Below are 10,163 nucleotides of genomic sequence, written 5' to 3'. Positions count from 1 at the left end.
TCACATAAGAAATCACGTACAAGTCACATATAATTGCATATGTTCTCATAGTTTCTTGTACATTATCATAAATTATGTACGATGTTTTATGATAATGATGTGCACCGTATGAGATTCTATGCGATTAAATGAGATTTTATGAGGTTATTGCCCCGTAGAACTTTTGGGTTTTCAGTAGGGTGCTGCCGCAGTCCTTGTTGCAGGAGCGGAAACATTGACCACGGCGGCGGGTTCAAGCTTTTTGGCGCACTGTGTCTACAAACGGTTAAGATGGCCATAAAACGAGCGATGTAGACGAGGGAAGCTCGGCAAAAATAACGCGAGGAATTCTCTGCTCTTCGTCTATCTATAGCAAAGAAAAGCATATCCAAAGGAACACTAGGCTTGGACTAGGCGCGAACCGAAAGCTGAAGGTGACACGACGAACGCTAAGTTGTATCATGCAGCGTTTTTGAAATACAAATGTGACATATTTCTATATGATATATTTCTAGTTCATTGTAGCCTGAAAAACAACTGTATGGTTTTCCCTGCGGCCAATAGAGAGCTTTAGTTTAGAGGGGTTTACGTTGATTGCGGGATTAGCGGAATAGCGGAACGGAAATGCGCATGCGCTGAACGCTAGCATAGAAATAGCGCTAGCGCGTTCACGCAATTTTGAGAATTTAGCGATCGTCTTTTGCGCTTTTAGCGCGAAAACATGGCGGCGTCCATGGATCGGGCAGCCGTCCGCTTCAAACGAACAAATAGTCGTTGCAGTTCCGGTTGGCACGTTTACGGACAACTACTGGTACTGTCATCATTCGATTTGACTAGTCTTGGTTCGACGATGATGTGCGGGGTGTAAAGAAGCTTTGTTGTGGAGATTCGGTCTGGAATCTAATGCTCCTAGGCCTGACGGGGTCGCCTGCGACCATAGAGTTCCTTACACTAACTAGAGGGAAAGCTGAGGGCGCTGCACTTCAGCCACCATGGGCGCGCTAAGAATCATGGGCCGGTGTGCTACTTGTTGCGGGACAGTCGGTTTTTCTCAGGTACGTGGAGTGGCGTTACTTCGATGTTTCTTTTTCGTCATCATCATCTTTTGAAGGTGCGTACGTAGACCGCGAAAGCCATAGTAGCGAAGGCTCAAAAGCAGACGTCGCCAATAAATGGTTTTTGTTGCCCAAAATGCCACTAAAAACTTTCTTAAGTGATTGCACAACCATAAATATTTTCATAACGTTTTTTATTCCAAAGTTTGCCTATTAAGTGCGAAATATTGGTATTTGTGCTGCTCAAAACTAAGCCAATAGGAGAAAGAGCCATCGCTTATATTGGATAAATATCACACTGACATGCTGTTTCTCTCTCTCTTTACAATTTATAGTCACAATATTCAATCTTAGGACATTATTTACGGTAGAACAACGTTTATCTTTGCATTAGTTTTGGCCAAAAGTTGTAGTTCTGCACTCGGTAGCTCACCGGCCCATGATGCTTTGAGCGCCCATGGTGGCTGAACTGGCCGTTTGGAAACTCCATGTAAACGCCCATAGACGGCAGCACAGCTTTCCCTCTAGGTAAGAGTAAGAAACTCTATGCCTGCGACGATGCATCCAATCTGAACGCAGCGAATTGGTTTAAAGCCTCATTTCGGCGGTTACTATATTTTATTACTAATTTTAGCTATTATATAATTACATTTTATGCGAGAGTAATGAGCTCGTTGTGAAGTTTGCATTGCATCTCTTCTACGTTCAAAGTCTCACTTCAAGGGGGCATGCAGGCGAGGTTCTTGTAGCACACGTTCATCAATCTGCAGAGCAGACGAAAGCAGACGACAAGCGCCGTAATCAAAATGTCCAGTGCCAGAGTCGGAGCACGGTGCAACGTAAATATGCGTATACGGTTCACTGCTCATGACGACGTCGCAATGCTGCGAAAAGTACGGAACCTGAACCCGTTTAGGGACTCGTAGCTATGGCCAGAAATGGCGAGCAACGTACAACAAGCTACGGAGAAAGCGTTCACAGCTCGCGCTATCAAAGACCGCTGCGGCTTGTTGATGTCTCAGTTTGTAAACGAAGACCGGGCGAACATCCGCAGGTAAGTTATTTTTGTTACTTCTCAGCGCTACGCGATTCAAAGTATACTGGCCTTTTCTTATAGATCGGGGACCGAAGAGGAATACGATGAAAAAGCGCATTTGCTGCAAGAAATCATCGATGTTTCAAGAGAGTTTGGATACAGGGTAAAGAGCCGAAAGCAGCTATCGCGTGTTCAAGTTCAAGGAGGTGCATCTTCTGCAGTACGTTGCGTACCTCCTAACGCACCTGGTGCGGTTGAGTCTGCCTACATCGATATAGAGAGGGCGACCATTCCTACTGACTGTAAGCCATTCATTGTGAAGACTTAATAAATTCTCCCACCTCAACCGCTAGCATCGTTTGGTATGAAACGCGCAGAGCTCGCGCACTACAATACCTTTTGTCTCGTAGTAAGTCTGACAATCGCACTTACCTGGTTCGGCCGCGCTACTTGAAATCGTCTGTATTGAGCTCGAAAAAGCGAAAGCTGTCAACGCAGCGTTGCAGCCAATGGGTGGTGCTAGTTGGTAGACAGTTCAGAAGAGGCCAAACATCGCGCAGAAAGCGCTCGCAATTGTTCGTCTGCTTCCAAAAGTTTCGCTTTGCTCGCGAGTTCAAGATGAGCTTGTCTCGGCTCGCTGCGGCTCAACCTACGGCTCCGCCTTGTTTCATTTCAACACTTTGCTACCAGGTAGGGCTGGCAAGCACTTCGAATATATCCTCAGCTGTTGATACCTCCATACAAAATATATTGTGTGGCGTTTGCTAAACGCTATACTAAAACTCGGTCCGACAGGGAGTAGTTTGCGGCACGCTAACTTTATTTCCGTTAGCATCGCTATTTACGCTAACGCTAAACTAAAACTCTCTGTTTTCCTCACCCGCCCACGCTGGCCATCGATGCTGCCATCGTTTACGCCCACCAGTGCAAAAAACTTCCTAGCTCTTTATTTTGCATAAGATGTAAGAGCGCACAGTGATGACAGTGATGGTTTCATAGAGCAACATAAACACATAAACGTCGGCTAGGTTACTGTACGCTGGTTCTAAGCACTGGGCAGCTTCGCAGGCTGTCACCCATAAGCCGGTCACACCCCCATCGCCCCCATGCCCTATGCCCTATGCTCCAGACATAGACAGGATGTGGCATTCGCCTGGCAACTAGCGGGACCAGTTTCCAAGATGGCTGGCCGCATATGCTGGGGAGCTGCGCTTGCATTTTTACTAATCGCTTTACTCCCGATCAGCAATGCCAGGAACCATCGCTTGTCACTTAAGGTTAGTTTCACGTGGTTTCATCCGGGATCTTAGCGGTAGCGCTGGGAAGCTGAAAGTCTTTATTGCGGTGGTGCCGACCTCTTCGTCACAGTGCCTGTGAGGGCGATGTCGGCCCTTGTCAAAATGTTCTAGTTATTGTTCTGGAATTTATGCTTGGTAGCAGTCATCTTAGCAACCGGTACAGCCTTTAACACACAAATATCAGTTTATTTATTCTGTTTAATTATATATTGCCGGATGGTAGCACATCCGTAAAATGTGCGCCTTTGCAAGCATCCATATGAATTGCCGAATTTAGATTCCCTTGTCACTTGTCTGTTCGGACTAATATTTCATGCGATTTTATTCTCATGCGACCTTGAAAAATCGCACGCCTAAGTGTTTGTGTTGTCTGTAAGGCGACCTCGATGGTGACGTAAGTGCGATATGCAAGGCAGCGCGCAGCCTTATCGGTCGTGGCCGCCCGTCTTGAGGTCCGCGAATGTGTTTAGAGCGCCTGTCTTCGGTATCCGTCATGTCGTTCATGTGAATACCTTTTAACAACGATGTGCCCTCAGTTGTCCATGCAATTGTTTGTTGTCGAAGCCCCTTTTTAAATGTGAATGCTGGGCTGCGTTGTGTTCTAGGACTGTTGACCGCGGTCACGGAGTTCACTCAGCATTGAACCGTGTTTTAAGCTTGTTGCGCACTTTTCAAAGGCGCCGCTGTATGTTGTGTGTGGTGATAATTCAGACGCCAAGCTTGGCCTTACCTTAACCCCCTTAGTGTTTTGTTTAGAGGCAGGTTTTCTAGCTACAGAGGTGTGATGTATGGACGGTGACGGTACCGGTTAAGTAGCCACGAAGACTAAAACACATAAACGCTCACAGTCACGATTGTGCAGATGACTGTAACATAAAAGCATGCCCCAAGCACTGATAAATGCCTCCATGGCGTACTTTTTGTACTGGCGAGAGCCATAATCACTTGAGAACGGAACAGCCAGCTGTAAGCATACTTAAGCTGGTCTTATTTTGTTCAGTGTGCGGTTAGAATAATTTATTGCATAACTTTCTTACCACAGGCCATTATTGTGCTTTCGGTTCTGTGAAAACCACATTCATGTCGGGTTTATTTTTCTGTCAGGGCAGGTGTGTTGTATGAAGTGTTGGAGAAAGTTGTGTCGGTCTTCAATCAGGTTAGAGATCTCTGGAAGACCTTGTTTACTGTCCTACACACCTGTTTTAGATGTATAGCTGAAGTTCCGTAGAGTTGTCAATGCCTGCAAGGCTGTTGTTTTTGCTACTGAATGAAATGCCTTTTTCTAACCTGTGAAAGCTATATACTGACGCTCACTTTGTTTTGTACATTTCTCTGTAGTTCGATTCACATCACAAATTGGTTGTATCATCAAATACTGGTTCTGGAAAGCAGCCATATCATTGGAGTGTCACCTTTTTGTGATCCTGTTCGCTTTTTCTCTTAGTGACGCATGCGGTATATCACATACTACATGTGGTGCTTTGGACGAGGGTGTCATTGGCGAAATTCAAGGTTTGGCTATACACCACATAAATACTTGCAAAATTAGAAGATGTGCAACTCCACCATGGTGGCTCAGGGGTTATGGTGCCTGACCGCTGAACCTAAGGACAAGAATTCAATCTAGGCTGCGGCGGTTGCTTTTAGGAGGTGAAAACCAACCATGACGCCTGTGTACTTTGCATTGTCAGCACAGATTACTAACTGCAGCCGGTCCAGATTTCTGGAGTCCTCCACCGCGGTGGCCCTCATAGCCTAGTCGCTTTGGGACGAACTCACTAAATGAAACAGAACCAGAAGGCTGAACAGACATAGCTGTAGCCTGGAAGGGTACTGTAGGCAAAATTTGGAGGCAATGGGTTTAGTTCCTTAAAGTGGCATGTTTTTTTTTTTTTTTACCCATCAGTTATTTCAGCCATAAAATGCCTATGCTAACTAATTTCTTGCCAACACCACAAATGAAAAAAAAAAAAAATAGAAACATCCCCCAATGCTTTCCTTGTTTTCGCAGCCTTTTGGCTTCTTTCATATGTATGCAGCAACAAGCCCCTCATTTGCCTACACATGAATAATGGAGTGAGAGTTGGATGGGAAGGATAGAAATATATGCAAGTCTTTGGTATCACATGAGTGCCAGATGCCTTTTGGAGATGCTGGATGTGAGGATGAAACTTCAAATGATGTCGAAACCTGCACTCAAGAAGTCTGTAAGGGAAAAGCTGGTATATGCCATCCTCAAACTAGATGCCAATTTGTATTTGTGAGATTGGCATTTAGTTTGAGGATGGCATATACTGGCTTTTCGCTTGCTATTTTCAGCTCATTGAGCACCACGTTGTTAAGTTCCAGTATACTTGCAGAGGAGATGAAAGTTATAATGCTGTTTTTCATCTCGGATGTTATACAAAATTGCAGCTTTTAAATGTTGCAGTTGAGCTAAAAAAATTTGGTGTGATGCATTCCGGTGATCATAGTTTTCTTCTTTAATTAGGCTCGTCTGTGAAAGTTTATGGGAATAAGGCGGCCTCGCTGGCACAGGAATTGGTTAACTGTAAAGATATGGAAGAGGCCTTTGTCTTGTAATGGGTGTAATTGGGCTGATTACGATAATGCCTGTAAGTAAAAGAGTGAGTCTTCAGTTTTAATACCTCACTGAGTTTCACAGGTAGTGTAGTAAACTAAAGGCAGCCAAAAACTCGGATGGTTGCAATAAGCAGCCAGTTAGCCAGCTGTACAGGTCCGATAGGTTGGCACTGACAGTTGGAGTGGAAGGGCTTAACTGAATAGAAAATGGAGGCCAAAGCATAAAGAGAAAGATGTGGTTGCTTAGGCAGCAAGACAAGACAGTTTCTGTGCTCATTTTTTAAGTGTACTTAAACCCATTTGCTTGTTTGTGAGGCAGGATGCCTGAGTACTGTCTTTCTTTGGCTGACACAGGGTGAGCAGCGGCGGTACTTCAGTGTCACCACCTTTGGCTTCCTGGTGGGGGGCGAGCTGAATGTGGAGGTGGAGGCGCTCTCCTTTGCGCCTAGCACCAATCGGGTGAGTGGTTGGCTTCTCTCATGCTCAAAGCATGGTGCACTACTGACCTGTGTTGCTTTGGTACTTGGAAGCACATGGAAGAGTTCAGAGACCCCTGCTGAATGAGCCATTTTCTGGTCTCTTTGGCTGGTAGCAGGCGGCAGCTATTTAAATTAGCTGCAAAACATAGCCTTAGTATTAATGGTTGATTGAGACGAGCGCATGTGCGTCAATTGTTCCTGTGCATTTGGAGACTTTGGGCCACCTGGGACGATGAGCGTGTCCAACTACTGCATTGTCTGGCCTTGCCCTGTTGTATGTGTGGATATGCAGCGTCGTGTATGTCCACACATACCAGGGTATTCTTCCAGCAGTTAACTTGGGCTCTGAGCAGGTGCACTTTTTGTTCGTGTGGCTGCTGGACCGAGGGAGGTTGTGTGGCCTCATCACAGCCTTCAAAGGTCCCTTTTGTTCAGTTGAACCAAGACCAGTGTGTAATGAGTGTGGGTCAATATATGGTCTACAACACTTTAGAGAGCTATATCCTAGCGCAATCCACCACTGCACATGCACCGAACATCTTGACGGCTTCAGGTAGTGCCACCTTCTGGCCGGTGGCCCGCATGTCTGCCGTTTCGGGACCAGTCAGTGCGTGCGCACTGGTGGCATGTGGTAGTGGTTCGTGGTAGCACTATTTAAACTCTCTTTTGTAAACAGTAGAAGGCCAGCATTGCTGATGTAGGAGAGATTCTTCTCGACATCAGCGTAATTATTCTTGCATTTACGTGCTTTCAGTTGATGCCTCCCCACATGATCTGTGGCGATGTGCGGGGACATCAGGTGCAAACACAAATGCGCCTGTGCAACAACACAGAGCAAGTTTGTTTTTTACACCCTAGACTGCAGGCGTCTGTCTGAGTTTCTTGAGAATTTAAGCCTTCATGGGAATGCTTTAAATCAAGCTTCTCATATTCTACATACAGTACATCTAAGGTACCGAAATAGTAGTCCCATAGCCATGAAGCCTGGGAAATTCTCTCAGTACATCCCTGGTTGTCTTAATTCTGTAGTTTTCAAATATCACAAAGTCTACATGAAGAGTTTTTGTTTATTGTTGTTATTTTCAAAAGGCATGATGGGGGGGTGCAAAAAAAAGGCCACTGTTTTTGCCGGCTGTTACCTCCCTGTTGTTGAAAAGCCATCTGTCGAGGTTGCTTGTTGGAAAGGTTAATATGGGAAACATGCTGAGTGATGGCCACAAGACTATTGTTTTACAAAATTGAGGCATAAATAAAAACCACAAAATCTGAGTATTCTCAGAAGAGAATGCAAACAGAAATCTGGAGGTAGGCCCATGAAAGACTGCTACTTAAAGTGTCAGCCGAAAAGAAGTAATTTTTCCAGCTGTTAGTTTTCATTAGGCATGTGTAAAGTACTTTCTGATAACTGAACTTAATGTGAATAATTTGGTTTGCTACCACATTGAATACAAGCAGTATTGCTAAAGACCACTTATGAATCAAATGGTGAAACAACTAAATTAAATATTCATACACAAATTGGCTACTTGTGTAAAGCAGATGAAAATAGCAGAGCACCAGCAGCTGCTCCATTGTACTGTGTGGCAGCCTATAGCTAAAATATGCAGCACTGACCTTCGCTAAGGTGACACAGTGCCTTCATGTTATAAACATTGAAAAATTAGGTTGCTGCTGCTGAATAAACTAGTACCACATCTCAGTAGGCGAAAGAGGTTAGAGCTGTTAGCCATGGCCTCTGTGATCATGTATCGTGGCAGAGTTTGCTAAATCTGCCTGGACAGTGATGCATTGCCCACTCATGAAGGCCATTTATGAGTTAGCGCAGTCACATAAATGGAGTGGCATCGTGATACCGTAGCCTCTCTCCCACGTAGACCGGTCACAACAGCATGCTGTGCAGTGGCTTTATCTTTAGATAGAATAGTCTAAGAGTGCTGTAGTGTTTCTTCATGGCAATTATTCGAATGCATAGAGCAGTAACGATGACAACAATTCACCCATGAGAAACACTGTGAAGCTCTCTGGGCTGCCTCCGCTACCAGCCTGCGTGCGTGCTTGAGCTCGAGCTTATTACAGCAGGACTGTATTTTAAAGGTTCCAGGTGATTTTAAACCTGCATTATTTGATTCATTAATGAGTTGGTGTGGAGGAAATTTGATTCAGTATATGAGTACATTGAATCCTTCACTCGTCCCTAACTTTCACTGGTAGCCCATGCTGTAACCACGGGGGCTACTTTCATTTCACATGATGCTAGTTTGATTGGGAAACATGACATTGTAACTGTGTGACTGAGCATAGTCATATTTTGCATTATGAAACAGATAGCTGTCATAAAATTTGATTACAACTCTGCCGCCTTCAAAGGCCTCCGAATTGGCTTTTCTGCATTTCATGTGGATCAAATGGCAGAAAATGCTGACAACCAGCAGTCAGACAAAGGAAATGCGATGAATGTGCTGACAAGCACTTGGCAGCAGCACAAGTTGTGATCAGGGCATCAGTTTCAACATATCTACATCTTTCTGTATCTATTTCTGAAATATAGAGAAACTAAGTTCAAACTGGACGCCGAACCACTCAGTTTGCCGCCTCATTTCCACTGCCATATATTGCTACTATATTTTAACTACATCACCTTGAAACAAATATTTTTGGAGCAGATTCTTAATATTAAATACTACATTCTTGGTTACCCATCATGGTGGCTGTGTGGTTAGTTGTTTAGCTAGTGAACCAGAGTACTCGGGTTCAAACTCATCCATAGCAGCCATGTTTCGAAGGAGATGGAACACAAAAGCCTCCCATGTACCGTACGATATGGTGCATGTTAAAAATACCTCAGGTGGTCAAAATTAATCCGGAGCTCTCCATTAAAACATTCCTTGTACAAGTAGAAAGAGACAAGCCACTTGGTTTATGACCTGAGCCACTTTGGAACAAACTTCAGAACAATAAGTCCCACATACCCCGCCAATACTTTGGTTGCTCAAAAAGAGTATAGACGCCTAATTCTGGTTCTATGTTTTCTTCTTTGCAGTGATGTAAAGAACTACTCATGAATCACTGTATGGTATTTGCCTACGACTTGCAAATAGCATGTAATGAGTTTTTCTCTCGTGCTATTTCAATTTTGTTTTCAACAGCTCTGTGATGTCCAAAGTTTGCGTAGGCCGTGTGAGGCATAAAAAAACTGCAGTATAATCGGTTTCTTCATTCGTTGCCATTTTGGTTCTAAAGGCAGGCTGCCTTTAGTGTTTAAAGGATGTAAAACAACAAAGAAGTGATTCTATTCCAATTTTTTTATGCCTCATGTGTTGTGCATTCATCTTTGACTTCAACCATGATTGGGCTTTTGGTACTGGAACCAAAACAGCATGAAGAGAGAAATTTGATTATAAATTATTTTGCTGTCATGAACAGGTACACATCGTTATCCATGCATACTAGTGCCTTGTGCATCATTACAAGACAAAAACGCGCACCTAAAAATTAGCTGTTCATACCCTTTTCAGGCATAGCTGTGTCTCGTATTACAACACGTATTACAGACAAAGAATTCAAACTACATACCTGATTTTCCATTAGTGTTGGCTCTAGTTTTAACTTTGCCACCAGTGTTTTTGACTGCATCTTTTTTTGTAAATTGGTTTCTGATGGTGTTACCATTTTGGGGAATGCATGGGAATCAAACTCCTGTTGTTGGGAGATCTCATACAATAAAACCTCGTAC

The 10,163-nt window shown here is 44.1% G+C and overlaps 1 protein-coding gene across 1 annotated transcript in view; it reads left to right on the top strand.

Moving 5' to 3' along the window:
• The first annotated feature begins 2,888 nt into the window (after window positions 1-2,888).
• The window catches only part of LOC146183320 (protein GPR107), a 107,108-nt gene continuing 99,833 nt past the window's right edge, over window positions 2,889-10,163 (top strand). The window contains exons 1-2 of the mRNA XM_084609111.1: window positions 2,889-3,347; window positions 6,306-6,410. Of these exons, the coding sequence (XP_084465237.1) occupies window positions 3,177-3,347; window positions 6,306-6,410 (276 nt within the window). The 5' untranslated portion in view covers window positions 2,889-3,176. The remainder of the gene's footprint in view (window positions 3,348-6,305; window positions 6,411-10,163) is intronic.

This window comes from Amblyomma maculatum, chromosome 7 (assembly GCF_055883805.1).
Source record: "Amblyomma maculatum isolate TAMU_Amacu chromosome 7, ASM5588380v1, whole genome shotgun sequence".
NCBI classification, from domain to species: Eukaryota; Metazoa; Arthropoda; class Arachnida; order Ixodida; family Ixodidae; genus Amblyomma; species Amblyomma maculatum.
This window is presented reverse-complemented; position numbering and strand designations above follow the sequence as displayed.